At 42.4% G+C, this 18964-nt stretch overlaps 3 protein-coding genes across 4 annotated transcripts in view; 1 reads left to right on the plus strand and 2 right to left on the minus strand.

Moving 5' to 3' along the window:
* Window positions 1–6335: 6335 nt before the first annotated feature.
* anox (acyl-CoA-binding domain-containing protein anorexia) lies at window positions 6336–8068 on the minus strand. Its single transcript, XM_080269007.1, has 2 exons — window positions 6943–8068; window positions 6336–6773 (listed from the first exon to the last, which is right to left on the minus strand). Exon 1 carries the CDS (start codon window positions 7709–7711, stop codon window positions 6968–6970), a length of 744 nt encoding a protein of 247 aa, XP_080125133.1. The 5' UTR covers window positions 7712–8068; the 3' UTR covers window positions 6336–6773; window positions 6943–6967.
* A 261-nt stretch (window positions 8069–8329) lies between these two features.
* On the minus strand, window positions 8330–10766 carry LOC145395404 (histone-arginine methyltransferase METTL23). 2 transcript variants are annotated; one of them, XR_013896609.1, is made up of 2 exons: window positions 10668–10760; window positions 8330–8652 (listed from the first exon to the last, which is right to left on the minus strand). XR_013896609.1 is itself a non-coding variant. In XM_080269008.1 (2 exons), the coding sequence occupies exons 1-2, from the start codon at window positions 10764–10766 to the stop codon at window positions 9187–9189; spliced, it is 693 nt and encodes a 230-aa protein (XP_080125134.1). In that variant the 3' UTR covers window positions 9117–9186. The 2 variants fall into 2 exon arrangements, 1 of the variants encoding a protein (XP_080125134.1); XM_080269008.1 differs by lacking the exon at window positions 8330–8652 and adding an exon at window positions 9117–9780 and having other exon boundaries at window positions 10668–10766.
* Window positions 10767–11571: 805 nt separating this feature from the next.
* LOC145395405 (ectonucleoside triphosphate diphosphohydrolase 5-like) overlaps window positions 11572–18964 on the plus strand; it is a 34574-nt gene continuing 27181 nt past the window's right edge. Inside the window, exon 1 of the mRNA XM_080269010.1 lies at window positions 11572–11700. Coding sequence (XP_080125136.1) covers window positions 11677–11700 — 24 coding nt within the window. The 5' untranslated portion in view covers window positions 11572–11676. The remainder of the gene's footprint in view (window positions 11701–18964) is intronic.

Here is an 18964-nt window from a genome sequence, read left to right on the forward strand (position 1 = left end):
TAACAAAGAATATTAACCAGCCAGAAATAAATCACTAAGGAAGAGGTGTTAGGAAGCTCCTTAAACCCTTTGCCTAAGCAATTTATTTTACCCCATCTTCGTGCCACTTAAATAATTCTAATATCACCATACCCTGCATAAATAACAAAGGATATTAACCAGCCAGAAATAAATCACCGAGGAAGAGGTGTTAGGAAGCTCCCTAATCTCTTTTCCTAAGCAATTTATTTTACCCCCATTTCCGTGATACTTAAATCTAATATGGCCATACTCTGCATAAATAATGTGCAAAAGCATATTAACCAGCCATATCCAGAAATAAATCACCAAGGAGAAGATGTTAGGGTGCGTCCATAACCAGCAGTGAGGTAGGCTGGTCAGCTCTGAAATATTTTGGACGAAGGTGGGTGACATGCAGTGTTTTATCATCATCATCATCATCATCATCATCATCATTATTAGATGTAAGGATGGTATTTGGTGTGGTTAGGAAGCTTACGAACACCTTTTCCCCAGTGGTTTATTTCTGATTCTCCTCTGTTACTATATTCTTGTGCGTTACTGATGCGTTAGGAAGCTTACGAACACCTTTTCCTTAGTGATTTATTTCAGATTCTCCTCCGTTACTATATTCTTGTGCGTTACTGATGCGTTAGGAAGCTTACGAACGCCTCTTCTTTAGTGATTTATTTCTGATTCCTCTCCTTTTCTTTACTCTTGTGTGTTGTGTTAGGAAACTTACGAACACCTCTTCCTTAGTGGTTTATTTCTAATACTGCTCCATCACTCTATTTGTATGTGTTGTGTTAGGAAGGTTACAAACACCTGTTCCTTTGTGATTTATTTCTGATTCTGCTCCGTTACTATATTCTTGCGTGTGATTCATGCGATCTATGTTGATACTGAAAAGACATAAGCAAACCAGGGGACATTAATGAGTAGTTTGCAAAATAAACCACTAAGGAAGAGGTGTTAGGGAGCCTCCTTAATCTGACGAGTGGATGGTCTGGTTGGAGATGGATGTTGATGTATAGAATTTGTACAGAATATTTTAATTATAACTTTAATGTAAATAATAACAGATTGACAAGTGTATATGGAGATAGGACAGAGGCAGGTCAAAGAATAAGGCTGCTGGGCGTACGACACTTTCCGGCACCTCATCGTACGCCATTTTTTCACATGACACACTGTTTTCGTAAGCCTTTTATTCTGCATTTCGTAAGCCATTTATTTTGCACCCAACGCACTGTTTCCTACGCCATTTATTCTGCGTGTGACACTTTCCTTACGCCATTTTCCATGTGACATTGTTTAGCCATGTGGAGAGGATAGAGAGACTGACGAGGAGAGTGTATGTGAGTGAGGTGGATGTGGAGTTACATGGAGAGACAGAATGACAAATGAGGAAGTGAAGGAGCGTTGTGGTGTGGATGTGATAGGAAGCATTAGGAGAAACACACTGAGGTGGTTTGGCCATGTGGAGAGGATGGAGAGTGCGAGACTGACGAGGAGAGTGTATGTGAGTGAGGTGGATGTGGAGTTACATGGAGAGACAGACTGACAAATGAGGAAGTGAAGGAGCGTTGTGGTGTGGATGTGATAGGAAGCATTAGGAGAAACACACTGAGGTGGTTTGGCCATGTGGAGAGGATGGAGAGTGCGAGACTGATGAGGAGAGTGTATGTGAGTGAGGTGGATGTGGAGTTACATGGAGAGACAGACTGACAAATGAGGAAGTGAAGGAGCGTTGTGGTGTGGATGTGATAGGAAGCATTAGGAGAAACACACTGAGGTGGTTTGGCCATGTGGAGAGGATGGAGAGTGCGAGACTGACGAGGAGAGTGTATGTGAGTGAGGTGGATGTGGAGTTACATGGAGAGACAGACTGACAAATGAGGAAGTGAAGGAGCATTGTGGTGTGGATGTGGATGTGATAGGAAGCGTTAGGAGAAACACACTGAGGTGGTTTGGCCATGTGGAGAGGATGGAGAGTGAGAGACTGATGAGGAGAGTGTATGTGAGTGAGGTGGAGGGGGGGAGAGGGAGGGGGAGGCCAAGGATGAGATGGAGGGATAGAGTGGTGAGGTATATGAGAGAGAGGGGGGGGTGAGCTGGGGGTGAGGGGGGGGCAGTGAAATAGCAGAGGACAGGGCAACATGAAGGTGATTTGTCTGTGGCCACCCCTTACAGAATTAAGGCATCTGGCAATAGATAGATAGATAGATATATAGATAGATGTCACTCTCTAATTGCAAATATTATTCAACCAAGGAAAGTAATATGTAGTGAAGGGTTAATATTCAGATGGTTTTGGTTGGGGTTTATTGCTCACCTAATGCTACTCAGGGGATAGGGAGGCTGGTAACTGTTGCCTTATGTGTGAGGACTGAGTAACCTAGCCCTGGACCCCTACACTCCTGGGATTGATGATGAAGATGGTGGTGATGACAAAGATGATGATGGTGATGATGACAGTGACAAAAATGATGATGATGGTGATTATGATGATGATGATGATGGGCAAAATGGGATTGATGATGATGATGGTGGTGTTGATGATGATGATGATGAACATGTAAGATACCATTAACACAGCAGGTACCTTAATAAGTTGGTCAGGTGGAGGTGTTTGGGAGTGTCGTACGCCCACACCCACAGCCCCAAGTGTCTTCCTAGTCAAGTGACGGCAAATGTTATGTGTAAATATAGTGTATAGTTTATCAGTAATATATGTGCTCCTTCTAGTATTTATTTCTTTTATAATAACTTTTTACATTTTTATAATATGCAGTTGTCGTGCATAGAAATGAATTATGGTAGAATGCAGCAAAATATATGGTACCTGAACTAGATAGATAATAATAATGATAATAATAATAATAATAATGAATTGTTCTGGATTCACATGGTAGTTAGATTTGTTACAAGACATGGCAGCTCACGTGTAGTCTTAGCACCAATGGCAACTTTGTAAGATTCTATAGATGTTAGGTGCCTTGCCATAGTGTCTCAGTAATTATGGAAATATTAATGCACAAACACTATGGGTCTCTCATTTCCAAGCCTCAGTATTAACCGGTTATTTATTTTTTATCGTGTGTCTTATTTCCAAGCCTCAGTATTATCCGGTTATTTATTTTTTATCATGTCTCATAAATCCAAGCCTCAGTATTAACCGGTTATTTAGTTTTTATTGTGTCTTATTTCCGAGCTTCATTATTATCCGGTTATTTAGTTTTTATCGTGTCTTATTTCCAAGCTTCATCACTACCTGGTTATTTATTTTTTATCATGTCTTATTTCCGAGCTTCATTATTATCCGGTTATTTATTTTTTATCGTCTTATTTCCAAGCCTCATTCCTGTTATTTATTTTTTATCGTGTCTTTTATTTCCAAGCCTCATTCCTGTTATTTATTTTTTAGCGTGTCTCATTTCCAAACCTCATCACTACCTGGTTATTTATTATTTATCATGTCTTATTTCCAAGCCTCAGTATTACCTGGTTATTTATTTTTTATCGTCTTATTTCCAAGCCTCAGTATTACCTGGTTATTTATTTTTTATCATGTCTTATTTCCAAGCCTCAGTATTACCTGGTTATTTATTTTTTATCATGTCTTATTTCCAAGCCTCAGTATTACCTGGTTATTTATTTTTTATCGTCTTATTTCCAAGCCTCATTCCTGTTATTTATTTTTTATCGTGTCTCATTTCCCAGCCTCAATATTACCCTACTGTGTATTTTTTATCGTGTCTCTTATTTCCGAGCTTCATTTCTGTTATGTATTTTTTTATCGTGTCTCGTATTTCCAAGCCTAAATATTATCCGGTTATTTATTTTTTATTGTGTCTCTTATTTCTGAGCTTCATTATTATCCGGTTATTTATTTCTTATCATGTCTCATAAATCCCAGCCTCGTTATTTCCCTGTTATTTATTTTTTATCGTGTCTTTTATTTCCCAGCCTCAGTATTACCCGGTTATTTATTTTTGATCATCTCACATATTTCCGAGCTTCATTCCTGTTATTTATTTTTCTTGCAAGGAAGAAGGAACCCAAGGCCTGACCCCTGCAGAAGTGTTCCCTCCAAGAAAGAAACAAAATAATAGAGATGGCTGATATTTTCTCTCCTCTGTATTTCCTTTCATCAGCTGAGAATAATATGTGGTTAGACATTCCCATCTTCAATGTCAGGACTAACTTGCCTAATCCCAGGTTCCTACACTCCTCATGAGGCGACATAGGAATGATTCTGATATGTTACCAATATGCCGGGAATCGAACCCGGGACTCTTAGGTGAGAGCCTGCCGTAAGTGCTTGGGATAGATTAAAAGCATCTACTTGCCCGAGTGCCAGGGGGTTAACTCAACCTCTTGATGCCCACCGTGGGGGCGGAGGGACGTTGGTTACAAGATTGTGACGACGTGAGTTCACTTTTACCTGGTCGTGGTGTAGTGGTATGCTGCCTGGCTCTCACCTGAGAGTCCCTGGTTCAATTCCTGGCATATTGGTAACATATCAGATGATTTTTCCTGTGTACAGTACAGGTTTCTCTCTTCATAGGAATGATTGATGGATGGATGGGTACTTTTTTTTTTTTTTTTTTTCAATGCAAGGAAGAAGGAACCAAAGACCAGAAGCTTGCAAGATTGCTCCCTCCAAGAAAAGAAACAAACACAAGATAGAGCCAAATTCAAGATCCGTTTATTTTGACATGCCTGGACACACTGCATTTCATGGACTGGAGGTCGTAGGCATTAGGAAATATAAACAGAGGAAGACAGTTCCAGAGTTGACCTGTATGACTGTGTTGTCATTTGACTGAGGACACCCAGTTCTACTTAAACTCTTTCTTTCACTTTCAGGATCCTGCTTTGCCTAATGTTTTGGGTTAGGGTTGAGATGATGATTACATTCTGTACAGCACTGGATGGTATCCATATAACCAACCCATATGTGTTCCCTACATGTCAGCAGGTGGGTTGGTGGAGGGTTAGTGCCCCTCCCTGTAAAACAACTAACTCAGAGATAAATGGCCACCCCTTACAGGATTAAGGCATCTGGCTATAGATAGACAGACAGAAACAGGCATGGTTGTTGCTCCCTAAATGCATGTTAATAATAATAATAATAATGATAATCAGATCCATCATTCTATCAGCCCTTATTCCCACCTAGTGATGGGGTGAGGTAAGATCCAAAACCAAAGAAAGAGAAAGCATGAAAGCAAAGATTATCAGAATTATGTCCAATAAGCAACGTTGGGTCTGGTTAGTACCTGGATGGGTGACCGCCTGGGAACACCAGATGCTGTTGGCATAACGTTCTCCCTACGTGTCAAGTGGGGTTGGTGGAGAATTAGTGCCCTTCCCCGTAAAACAATGAACTCTAAGCCCTTGGCCACCCCATTTGGGATACATGGCGTCTGGCAATGAATGAATGAAAATAATCCACACAATCATTCCAGTCTTTAGGATCTCAGCTCGCTTCCAAAAGCACACTCGTCTGCTTCTGACGTTTCTATATTCAACCCTCGTATCAAAGAATTTATGTGTAAGAGGACTGGGAACAGAAAATAAGCCTTACTGGTTGGAATAAGTCTGGTGCGGTCTTTGAAATAGCCTGTAAAAAATGTCTAGAATTGGCCCGTTTGGTTTCTAATTTTCCTCTGCCATCCCTCCTGCTTCTTATACCTTCAGATCATAACATAGTGCCATATTATTTTGTTTCATTTTGTTGCTAGAGGCTCAAACGTGCTTGCATGCGTCAGCCTTGGTCACCTAATGGCAGATCTCCACTCTGCTTGATCTCTGGCAGCCTCCCTATTCAGTCTCTTACCTCTGCATCACTCACCGATGTCTGTTTAACCTCTTGTATTGGATTATGTATTTTTTTAGTTTTGCTATTTGAAGATGATAGTTTATTGTGATGGTACCTTGTGTAGTGATGGGGCTAGAAGCATCATGTAATCTCCGTTAACTCCACCACAACTTGATCACTATCTGACACTGGATTTCTTTCACTCTCTCTCTCTGAAATCAGGTGAATTTTTGCAGCCCATCAGATTTACATTTACTTGGAACAACAACAATATCGGACTCATTTATGTGAAGCTACAGAATGTGGTGAAAGTTTCTGGCGTATCATATTGAGCCAGGATTCCAGAGGCTTGATTGATGAGTGAATGGAAGTGTGGCCCATTGGACTGTGCAAACTTGGGCTGTCTGGACGTTGCTACTCCTCACCCTGCCCTAGGTTGGGAAAGGAGGTCCCGATGATGATGAACAATAAAGTCAATAAAGGATGAACAAACAAAGGAATTCTGGTTGCACCACTATATTTACTGAACACTATACATGGAATATGGTACAATTTCTGGTGTTGCATATTACAGTACTGAGATACCCATTTAGACATTTCATATTGGTAATCCTTTTGTCCCAACCATTCTGATGTACCATAAAGATATTGTACACATTGAACCAATTATTAAGGGAAACTTGACACCTCTTTACAGGCTTAATAGTTAAAATTCATCCATCCATCCATCCATCATCCAATCCTATGTCGCCCCATGAGGAGTGTAGGAACCCTGGGCTAGGCAAGTTGGTCCTGACATTTAAGACGAGAGTGAATTCATAGTTATAAATTTATTACACCTCTTTCTCACTTTATTGTTTATCTCTCTGTGTGTTTAATAGTCATAATTTTTAGTTTCAAACATTTCTTTCACCTCATTTTATTGTTCAACTTGAAAATATAAAACCTATGATTGTATAAACATGACCTACAGTAGCTTAATAGTCAAAATTCATAGATATATATTTATTACACTTCTTTCTCACTTTACGGTTCATCCCTTCACATACTTAATGGTCATAATTTTTAAACATTTATTTCCCTTCACTTTATTGTTCAACTGGAAAATATAAAACCTATGACTACTAAAATATGACCTACTCAGGATTTAAATAGGACTCTGATTGCTTCTTCTTCCGCACACTCCTCTGGCTGTAGACCGTCAGAATCCTTGATGTTAGGGTCGGCCCCACACTCCAAGAGGGTCTTTACGATGTTTACGTGTCCACAGGAGGCAGCGTAGTGAAGGGGTGTCTGATTCTCATTATCCGTGCTATTAATATCAATGTTTTGCTCCAGAAGGCATTTAGTGACAGCCAAGTAGCCTCTATCAGCAGCCCAATGGAGGAGATTCATGCCATTCTCATCTGTGCTGGAAAGGGTCTCAGGTCCCAGGTTCCTCAGCTTCTCGATATCGTTCTCCTTCACCCAGTCAAATGCACTTTTATCTTCATCTCTAACCTCCTCTTCTTTCTGCTGTAAGGTGCTGACTCTCACCCCTGTCATTCCTCCTTTGTCATTTTTACCCATCGGCTCCCACTCCGGGTCTGTTTCAGTGACGGCCTTCACATATTCCCTCATGGCTTCAATCTTACCCATGTCACCCACACCTTTCCATGCATCCCACTTCTGTCTCCCCTTGAAGTCAAAGAACCCGGGCTTTGGGATGTTGCACGGGCCCTCGGTGCTTTGTTTATAGCGAGCATAAAGGAAGAGGAGCCGATCTTGGGGTAGGGAGGCGGCCAATGACTGTACATGCGTAGCTGCTTCATTAAACACCTTTTCCAGCTCTTCGTCTGAGGCTGGGCAATCCTCTAGCTCGTTCATACTGGCTGATGCTTCCATTTCTAGTAAATCTGATGTTCTAATGACAGGGCAACTATTTAAACTTCGAATTTTAAGTCAGAGCTACTAACAATTCAAAAAGTTTCAATTTGAGGATAGAGGTACCAATAATTCTCCCAGGTGCTCCAATCGGAAGGCCAAATGTTCATGTATCAAGACAGCGCTACCAATAATTCAAACTTTACCAACTGCAAAATAAGAGCCAAGAATTCTGACTGGGCTAATTCTGCCAACTGTTCCAATTTTAATACAAGCAACTAATGTGACAAACAGTGAACTATATTTACAAGATGACCTTTATGATTAACTGTTTATTTCCACAAGGCCACGAACATGACTACCCGTTCATCTGTTCAGGTTTACTCCATTAACTAGTCATCTGTACGTCTAACATCCTGCCCTCCAGCATCTGGGAAGGCTTGGTACCGGCAGCCGTGAAACTCTTCTTGTCAGCGAAATGCACAAAGCCATACCCCTTGCTCATACCCGTGGATCTGTTAAACACCACTGTTGCACCGACCACATGACCAAACTGTGAGAAGTGCTGGCGGAGTTCTCGGTGACCCACAGTCCAGGGGAGATTGGCCACAAAAAGCCTATATGCACCACGGGATGCCATGGAGATTTAAATGGCCTCGGAGATTCAGCAGTTGGTGGTGTAGGGCCTTGGAGTCAGTGTCTTTTGCAGTTAATTTTGCTTGACAACCTGGCACCAATGATTCTGCCTGATGTCGTGATGTAGCTGACTTTCCTGGCTTGTATATCTCAGCCAACTTTGCTGAATCTTCTGTTGAAGCTGATTTTGCTTGACTTTCTGGCCCACTATGGTTGCTTGATGACTTGGTGTGGATAACCTTGCCTGACGAACTGCAGCCACCCTTGCCTGAGGTCCTGGCACAGCTAAATTTGCTTGGGTCTCAGACAGTGTTGCTCCGGGTTATCTGAAAGACATGAATGGCATCAAAGCGGGAAGGATGGAATCAAATGTTGGTCGAGTCCGCATCAATAGACGAAATGGGCAGCTGCATACAGGACAAGTTTCATTTATGTCGGAGATATTCTATGGCACGCTCCTGATACAAACACACGAATCTGGCTCCTGATACGAACACATAAAATTACCTTCTGATACGAAAACACAAAATTACCTTTTGATCCGAACACACAAAATTACCTTCTGATCCGAACACACAAAATTACCTTCTGATCCGAACACACAAACTCAGCTCTGATCCGAACACACACTTCGCTCTTATAGGGACACAAATTTAGCTCAGATACAAACACACAAACTTAATTGGCTCCTTGTATGAACTCACAAACTTAGCTCTGATACCAATACACACACTCCCTGGTACAAACACATGAATTCAGCACCTGGACTGTGTTATAAAGTACAGTACAGTATATGAAACTCCAAAATATCTTCAGTCACAAAGAAGTCTATGAAAACGACAACTAAATCTCCTTGGTTCTTAGGCAGCAGGACTCCGAGTTATCTGAAAGACATGAATGGTGTGAGAGCCGGGAAGGTTGGAATCGGCAATGTTGGTCGAGTCGGCATCAAAGGACGAGAGGGGCAGCTGTGTACAGGACAAGTTCCATTTATGCAGGAGGTGTTCCAGGGACCAATCGGACGCCCTCTCCTGGTACGAACACACGAACTTGGCCCCTGGGTTGTGTTCCAGGATGTACGAAACTGTCACTAGTATGTCCTCAAAGACTGATGGGTCATAGAAGCAGTCCGAGCCTAATATAACATCGATGGGGCCAAGGTGAAGGAGTTCCGGGGTGAACACTCCCCAGGTCAGTCCGATTACGGCTACTGTCCGAGCGAGACTGTTGGCCTGGCACGAGACCTGACAGTTGCGCAGACACTTTGGCAGCTGCCCCGAGTCCGAGAGAATCACCTGCGCCCCACACTTAGCCGCTACGATGCCCGGTAGCGCGGTGCCGGCTCCGATCTCAAGGACTGTCTGATTTGCCAAGGAGTGCCGATTGTACCAGACGTATTGGGCTAAGACTGGAGCGCATGGCCAAGTGTACATGCCATAGCTTGGGCTTACAACCTGGAACAAAATTGGGAACTAATAAAATCAACTCTGGCATTACGGTTACTGACAGGTACAGAGAGATAGGTAGACAAATGCTGAGAGACAGTACAACCTGGACTGGAATATGGAAAAAAAGAAAAGAAAAAAAGACTGGCCTTAGGATTACTCATAACTATAGACAGATTGATAGACAGACAAATACAGATACGCACATCAGCTCCAACCTGGAATGAAATGTGGAACCAAATATATGAAACTGACTCTGGAATTAAAGCTACAGGTAGATAGATAGATAGGTAGACTGTAGGCAGGTAGATAGAGAGAGAGAGAGGGATAGATAGGAAGATCAGTTCCAGCTCCAGTTTCCAGGACTGTCCCATTTGCCAAGGAGTGCCGATTGTATATCTATCTATGGCCCGGTGCCCTAATCCTGCAAAGGGTGGCCACAAACAAAATGCCTCCAAGTCACTCTGTCACCCATCAATTGATTGCCCTCCCCCAACTCACTCCCCCAACTCACTCCCCCCTACCGACTGTACTACACGTATTGACGGTACTGGGCTAAAACATCATCATTATTCACACTAATTTCCCACTCGGTAATACAGGTGGGAAGGACGGAGAAAAACAAGAAGGTAGAAAAATGTAGAGGGATGCCTTCATGTGATGGCACTGATATACCCACACTGACCCACTGCCCGGCTATACGAATGTCCATCAACTCCCTCCCTGTCCCCCATAAGGAGCATGGTGATCTACAGGAAGGCAATTTCAGCCTGCAGTCCACTGGGTTCACATTCTGACGAGCTTGGGGTTCTACTACGAATCCGGTGGTGTCAATATAAGGTACAAACATCCATTAAAAGTTCAGTATAGGGTCAAAATTACATTACACTTCATACCTCAGGGATCAGCACCTCCAAACATTCAGCTGACGAAGAATTCCTGCCGCCTGGAGCCCTGAATAAGAATTTTCGGACGTGCTGGGCCACCTCAGCCATAAGCACGCGGAGACTGGCACCGTCTTGAGAATGGGATACAACAAGACTCTTTACGTATTGTCTGATTATAGTGGTATATTTTAAGGTATTACTAAACAATTTTGATTTAAAAGAAGTACATGAAACAGGGTCTTGTCATCTCACTGAAATAAAATAATTAGGACTAAATAAGCTGAGATTAGCTAGTTTCAATGGGGTCAGGCGTGGGGTAAATAATAGGTAAGAAATAGAAATAAAGTTGTTATACTTTTATCGAAGGGCTAATGGAGTCATGATCTGGCAGATGACATGACTACTAACTCGTAAAAGGTTCGTCCTACGAGGAATTGTAGCCAGGTTTTTAAGGGGCAAGTTTAGGGAAAGCTTTGGCAACTTTAGGGAGATAGCGAGCCTTCCAAGCCCATGAGACCCTCTTGAGATTAGAGGTGTCAGGCTAGGATTTATATAATAGGGTGGCCAAGTCCAATTGTGGGGTGATTCACAACTCTGTGGGGGTGCTTTGTTATATTTGAGGTGGCCTGGTGGCCACTGGGGCAGCCAGGCATAGGCTTATTTGAGGGATGGCCAGTGACAACCATGTCACCCCTCTGCCTGCGGCATTAATGGCTAAACTTGTGGCTTTCCGAAGATTTTACCAACTATTATCGATATGTATGGAGATTTTTACCTATTGCCTGTGACATTATAGAGAGTTTATGCATTTATTTGTTAACGAACAGTGGCAATGGCGAGACTTGGCAACTGTGGTGTTGATAAGGGAGGCTGCCAAGGCCACGAGTCGTGGTGAGATGAGAGGTGGTTGATGCGGTCACCGTGATGCCACAAATCAGTACGTTGATGGCCTTAAGAGGGGCACAGTAGGGCCTGGCTGGTGTCTTTGTATGTACCATAGTGACCAAAACCAGGGATAATGGAGGGAGTCAGGCAGAGAAAGGTCAGTTCATAATGTGTTCCAGTTTTAGGTCAGCTGGACAACATTTTTTCCGAAAGGAGCCAATTTAACCTATTTTTTATGCATACCAGGTTAATTACGGGGTCTCACCTGTCACACTGATTAAAGTTGATCTGATTAATGGGCGAGGTGAGGCAGGGAAAGGTGTACTTATATGTCTTCAAGTTTTAGGTCAGCTGAGCAACATTTTTTCCGAAAGGAGCCAATTTAACCTATTTTTTATGCAGACCAGGTTAATTACGGGGTCTCACCTGTCATACTGATTAAAGTTGATCAGATCAGTGATGGAGGTGAGGCAGGGGAAGGTTTATTTATACGTCTTCAAGTTTTAGGTCAGCAGAGCAACATTTTTTCGAAAGGAACCAATGTAACCCCCCCCTTTTTTTTTTTTTTTTGCATGCCAGGTTAATTACGGAATCTCACCTGTCATACTGATTAAAGTTGATCAGATTAATGATGGAGGTGAGGCAGGGGAAAGTGTATTTATATGTCTTCACATTTCCTTAGCCTTTATCATTCTTTTTCTGTGCCTGCCCTCCTCTCTTCTGTTGCTTTTCTTTCCTTTACAGGTGGCTTTACATTGAGTGACAAGCCAAATAGTTTCCTGTAAGCCAAGAAACCATTTACTATGCCGGGTGGTAACCATATAACCAAACCATACGTGCTCCCTACGTGTCAAGTGGGTTGGTGGAGGGTTAGTGCCCCTCCCTGTAAAACAAATAACTCAGAGTCAAATGGCCACCCCGTACGGGATTATGGTGTCTGGCAATAGATAGATAGATAGATAGAAGGTTTAGGTCAGCTGGGCAGTAAATTCTATAAGTAGCCAAGGTTAATTACCAAATATCACCTTGCATGCTAATTAAGGTTGATCTAATTAGTGGAGTAAATGAGATGGGATTGTTTAATTTTTAGGTGTTCCCATTTTACATCAGGTGGGCAGTAATTTCTAAAAGTATTCAATTTATCGTATTTTGATGCATACCTTGTTAATTAATGGAGAAAATGTGTCATGTTGATTAAGATTGATGTAATTAATGGAGTACATGAAGGGGAAAGGCAAATGGACACCTTATATTTTCAACTTTTATGTCAGTTGGGGAAGAATTTTGAAAAGCTGTTATTTAGCCATGTACAATATTAAGGTGAGGAATTGGAAAATGTGAGTACGTTTAAGTACTTGGGTAGTGTGATGAGTAAGGATGGAGGTTTGGAGGGTGAAGTGCTTGAAAGGGTACAGCAGGGAAGAAAGGTTGCTGGTTCTTTGAAAGCAGTGATAAGAAACAGGGAAGTGAGCATGGAAGTGAAAAAGTTACTACATGACAGTATTGTGATACCAACTCTAACGTATGGAAGTGAAGCTTGGACGTTGTTGGAAGGACACAAGTCAAGAGTGAGAGCAGTGGAAATGAGTTATTTAAGAGGAGCCTGTGGAGTCACATGGAGAGACAGGCTGACGAATGAGGATATAAAGGAGCATTGTGGTGTGGATGTGGATGTGATAGGAAGCATTAGGAGGAACACACTGAGGTGGTTTGGCCATGTGGAGAGGATGGAGGGTGAAAGACTGATGAGGAGAGTGTATGTGAGTGAGGTGGAGGTGGGAAGAGGGAGGGGGAGGCCGAGGATGAGATGGAGGGATGGGGTGGAGAGGTATATGAGAGAGGGGGGTGTGAGTTGGGAGCAGAGCAGTGAAATGGCGGGGGACAGGGCGACTTGGAGGCGATTTGTTTGTGGCCACCCCAAACGGGATTGAGGCGTCTGGCAGTAGATAGATAGATAGAATATTAAGTTTATTTACCATGCTTATTTAATTAATCTATCTATCTATCTATTGCCAGACACCATAATCCCATAAGGGGTGGCCATTTGACTTTGAGTTATTTGTTTTACAGGGAGGGACACTAACCCTCCACCAACCCACTTGTTGACACATAGGGAGCATGTATGGTTTGGTTATATGGTTACCACCCAGCGTTGTAAATGGTTTCTTGGCTTAGAGGAAACCATTTGGCTTGTCACTCAATGTAAAGCCACCTGAAAAGGAAAGAAAAACAATAAGAAGTGACAGGAAAGATTGGCGAAATAGGAAGAGAGGAGGACAGGCACAGAAAAAGAATGATAAAGACTAAGGAAGAAGTAGGCAGCACTACATCAAGTGAGTGGATTGGAGAGAGGCAGAGGAAGACCAGTTAATATTTCATCAGTTCATTACCAAACATGGAGGCCATTTTATATATTCTGTTCAGTCTTTCACAGGCTACTCTCATCCCTTTTCTGTCCAACTCTCTAATGCAAGAGTTAACCGTTACTCCCAGTCCTTCATTTATGCAACAGGTCAACTCTGGAACTGCCTCCCTCTGTCTGTATTTCCTGCTTCCTATGATCTCCAGTCTGTCAAATGCAGTGTGTCCAGGCATCTCAAAATTAATGGATCTTGAATTTGGCTCTCTCTTGTATTTTTTTTTTTTTTCTTGGAAGGAATGGTTTGTGGGCTCCTGGCCTTTGGTTCCTTCTTCTTTGCATAAAAAAAATGAAAATAAAAATAACCAGGCAGCTCCACCACCCAGCTATATCAGTGCCACCACCTGAAGGCATCCCTCTCTACCACAAATACATTACATATATATTATTAATCGGTCAAGAGGTTTTTGTTATCCTTAAGTGACAAGATAAGATAATACTGATGTGCTGATGTAACGCTGCTGATTATTGTATTGTACCGTCACCATTACTCTTTTGGAAATGTTACGTAACTGTTACATTATTACAGTATTAAAAATTAGACTGGAAAATTAAAGAGTGACCAAGAGGGTGTATGTAGATGAAGTGGAGGGAGGGGGAGACCAAGGATGAGGTGGAGGGATGGCGTTGAGAGGTTTGTGAGGGAGGGGGGAGTGAGTTGGGGGGAGGGCAGTCAAATGGTGGGTGACAGAGCGACTTGGAGGCGTTTTGTTTGTGGCCACCCTTTGCGGGAGTGTGACTTGGAGGCGTTTTGTGTGTGGCCACCCTTTGCGGGATTAGGGCGTCGGGCTGAAGATAGATAGATAGATAGATGGAAATGTTACATAAAAACGTCATTATTAAAGATGAATCCTGTGGTGATGATGACGATGATGATGATGATTGATGATGATGATGATGATGATTGATGATGATGATTCATGATGATGATGATGATTGATGTGATGATGATGATGATTGATGATGAGGAGTAGCAGCATCCAGACAGCTCAAGTTTGCCCAGTCCAATGGGCCACGCGTCCATTCACTCACCATTCAAGCCCCCGGAATCCTGGCTCTATCTGATACGCCAAAAACATTCACCACATTCTGTAGTTTCACATAAATATATCCGATAGAGTCAAAAGTAATAAAATCCCATACAAATAGCCTTAGTGATATTTGGTCATGTGGAGAGGATGGAGGGTGACATTTGAGTGTGGAGGGCGAGAGGTGTGAATATGGAGGGTTAAGTTGTGTTTTGAGCGTGACCTCAGGGATAAGGGACTGACTAGGGAGGCTGCTAGAGATTGAGCAGTGTGGAGAGCTGCCATTCAGCAACTAAGGCTGATGCATGCAAGTGTGTTGGAACCTTTACAAAGATATAAATAAACAACTGGAATGGTATTCAGTAGAGTGCATACCTCCACCAGCGCCCTATCTCGCAATGTTAAAGTGACAAAAAAGTCCTGGATCCGCACCTTTATCTGGATCCGCACCAAAATTTACTGGAGAGTATTCTGCGCCAAGACCCATTCTTCTACCAAGTTTCGTGGAAATCCGTCCAGTAGTTTTTGTGTAATCTTGCTCACAAACCAACCAACCAACCAAGAAACAAACGGATAGGGGTGAAAACATAACCTCCTTGGCAGAGGGTAGACATTACTGCATTCTTTACTGCGCTTCTTCCTGTGGTGGCACTATACTTATTTTTTTTATCTGGGAGAGAAATTTGTGTTTGTAAATAAGTTCCGATTCACATGACCTGGTATTTTATTTGAAATCCAGTGATGTTATTCAGACATGTTGCAGTCAGCCGGTCATCACCATCCTGTCTAGTACATCCTTGCCTCGATAAAAAAAACTGTCTTGTCTGTCTGTCTATCAGTGTCTATCTATTTGTCTGTCTATTTGTGTCTATTTATTCATCTGTTTGTCTGTGTGTCTGTTTGTCAATCCATCTGTCTGTCTGTCTGTCTACCTTTCAATCTGTCTGTCTGTCTGTCTATCTGTGTCTATCTATTCATCTGTTTGTCTGTGTGTCTTTGTCAATCCATCTGTCTGTCTGTCTGTCTACCTATCAATCTGTCTGTCTGTCTGTCTATTTGTCTGTCTATCTGTCTGTCTGTCTGTTCATCTATCAATGTCTATCTATTTGTCTGTCTATCTGTGTCTATCTATTCATCTGTTTGTCTGTGTGTCCGTTTGTCAATCCATCTGTCTGTCTGTCTGTCTGTTCATCTATATCTGTCTGTCTGTCTATCTTTGCCTCAATAAAAAATATATGAGTGTATAATCAGGTGGTGGAGCTGCCTGGCTATACACACATCCCACATCATCATCCATATTCTCATTGAGAGAGGGGGAGAGGGAGGGAGGGAAGAGAGAGGGAAAGGGAGAGAGGAGGAGAGGGAAGGGGAGAGACAGGAAGAGAGGAGGGGAGGGAAGGGAGAGACAGGGAGAGAGGAGGAGAGGGAAGGGGAGAGACAGGAAGAGAGGGAGAGGGAGAGAGGAGGAGAGGGAGAGGGAGAGAGGGACAGGAAGAGGGGAGGAGAGGGAAGGGAGAGACAGGGAGAGAGGAGGAGAGGGAAGGGGAGAGACAGGAAGAGAGGAGGGGAGGGAAGGGAGAGACAGGGAGAGAGGAGGAGAGGGAAGGGGAGAGACAGGAAGAGAGGAGGAGAGGGAAGGGGAGAGACAGGAAGAGAGGAGGGGAGGGAAGGGGAGAGACTGGAAGAGAGGGAGGGAGAGAGTGAGAGTGGGAGGGAGAGAGAGAGCAATATATTTTTACAATCTGAAGTGTAATTCCACCTGCACTACCAGTTTCCCATATCAGTAGAGAGAGAGAGAGAGAGAGAGAGAGTTTAACCCCATTTTGTTATCAGTATGTCTTGAATTCGTCTGAGTTGTCTGTTTGTCTCTATATGGATTTAATTTTGTTATCGTGGTTCTATCAGCAACTTCTGAACTTTGACTTGAGGTGATGATGATGATGATAAGGAGGAGGTGGAGGAGGAGGAGAAGGAGGAGGAGGAGGAGGATTATGGTGGTGGTGATGATGGTGATGATAATGATGATAATGATGGTGATGATGATGATGATGATGATGAGGAGGAGGAGGAGGAGTATGATGGTGATGGTGATGATGATGATGAGGAGGAGGAGGATTATGGTGGTGGTGATGATGGTGATGATAATGATGATGATGATGATGAGGAGGAGTATGATGGTGATGATGATGATGAGGAGGAGGAGGAGAAGGATTATGGTGGTGGTGGTGATGATGATGATGAAGAGGAGGAGGAGGAGGCTAATGATGTTGGTGGTGATGGTGGTAATGATGATGATAGTAGTGGTGGTGGTGGTGATGATAATGATGATGATGGTGATGATAATTATGATGATGGTGGTGATGATAATGATGATGATTGTGATGATGATGATGATGATGATGAGGAGGAGGAGGAGATGATGGTGATGATGATGATGATGATGGTGTAATATTTCAGGCAGACACTGGATATCAATACAAGTGTTTCCACCCCTGTCACCACACACACACACACACACACACACACACACACACACACACACACACACACACACACTCTCTCTCTCTCTCTCTCTCTCTCTCTCTCTCTACCACACCTGTGCCTTGATTATCCACACATGCCACCAAAACTGTAGCTGTGGCAGTGAGGTAGTGTGGTAGTGTGGGGTGGTCGTGTGGTAGTGTGTGGTGCTGGTGTGAAGTTGCCATAGTAACGCATTTTTGAAAATTAAAGTGTAATAGACAGATTTTATCACTATAGGAGGTACTAAAAAAGCCTTGTAATTTAGCAAGATGTATATGAGAGAGGGGGGTGTGAGTTGGGAGCAGGGCAGTGAAGTGGCAGGGGACAGGGCGACGTGGAGGCGATTTGTTTGTGGCCACCCCGAACGGGATTGAGGCGTGTGGCAATAGATAGATAGATAGAATTTGTTGTGGTAAAAAATATGAATAAAATAATAATAATAAAATAGCGAATAAATAAATAAACACAATAATAATACTGTAGTAGTAATAATAATAATAATAATAATGATAATAATAATAATAATAATAATAATAATGATAATAATAATAATAATAATAATAATAATAAGCAATATTCACAGAACTCCACCTAATATTAAGGGTCTTTTAGAGTAGCTTAAAATTTTTTATGGATTTTGACCTGTGACCTTGAGGTCCAGGTCAAGGTCATTCATACTATGCAGATCATATTCACTCCTGACCCTCTACAGTCTCACCAAGTTTGGTCAAAATCAGCCAAATACCAATTTAGCACTTTCAGGCATGAGGCGGCCATTTTGATTTCCTCAGTATCTCAGAAAGTATTTGTTGGATCTCAGTATGACTACCCAGGTGCACTAACACAAATACCCAGGTGCACTGCCATAGTATATGTTGATGACTACGTACTGCAGTGTTGGCAAAGCATTCGATTCAGTAGTTTTGTCGCACAGGAGAGCAAAAATTTACAAAAAAACATAGAGGATGCTAGTGCGTCGCTAATGCTAGGGAAAAAAGATCCTATTAAAAGAAATGTGCAACCAAGATCCATCACTCCTGAAAATTTCAAGTCACTATTTCAAATGGTCTTGGAATGCCAACCTTCTACATCTTCCCTCCTCCCCCCGAAAAAAAAAAATATCTACAATATCAATGAGAACTGCACAGAATGTAGAGCTTTTAGTAAACTCATTCAGCTGTAGATGCTAAGGTGTAATGACAAAATTATTTATAGAAAGAAATAGTGTTAAGTGGCCATTTTTTATCATTATGGTGCCATTTATTTATTTATTTATTTATCTCAGGAGGGATTTTAAAAACTGGAAGGGTTGGTTTAAATCTGTTTAACATCTAAGTAAAATTGCCGGTAGGACGTGGATGGTACTGTCATTGTTGTGAGGTACTGGGCCCGCTGCCAGGCCATGTGTCTTAAGGCTTCCCCACCCACCCATTTCCTGGAGAGTGAATGAT

The sequence above is a fragment of the Coenobita brevimanus genome, chromosome 31 (assembly GCF_032717465.1).
Source record: "Coenobita brevimanus isolate Jiangsu-jjx chromosome 31, ASM3271746v2, whole genome shotgun sequence".
In the NCBI taxonomy this organism is placed as follows: Eukaryota; Metazoa; Arthropoda; class Malacostraca; order Decapoda; family Coenobitidae; genus Coenobita; species Coenobita brevimanus.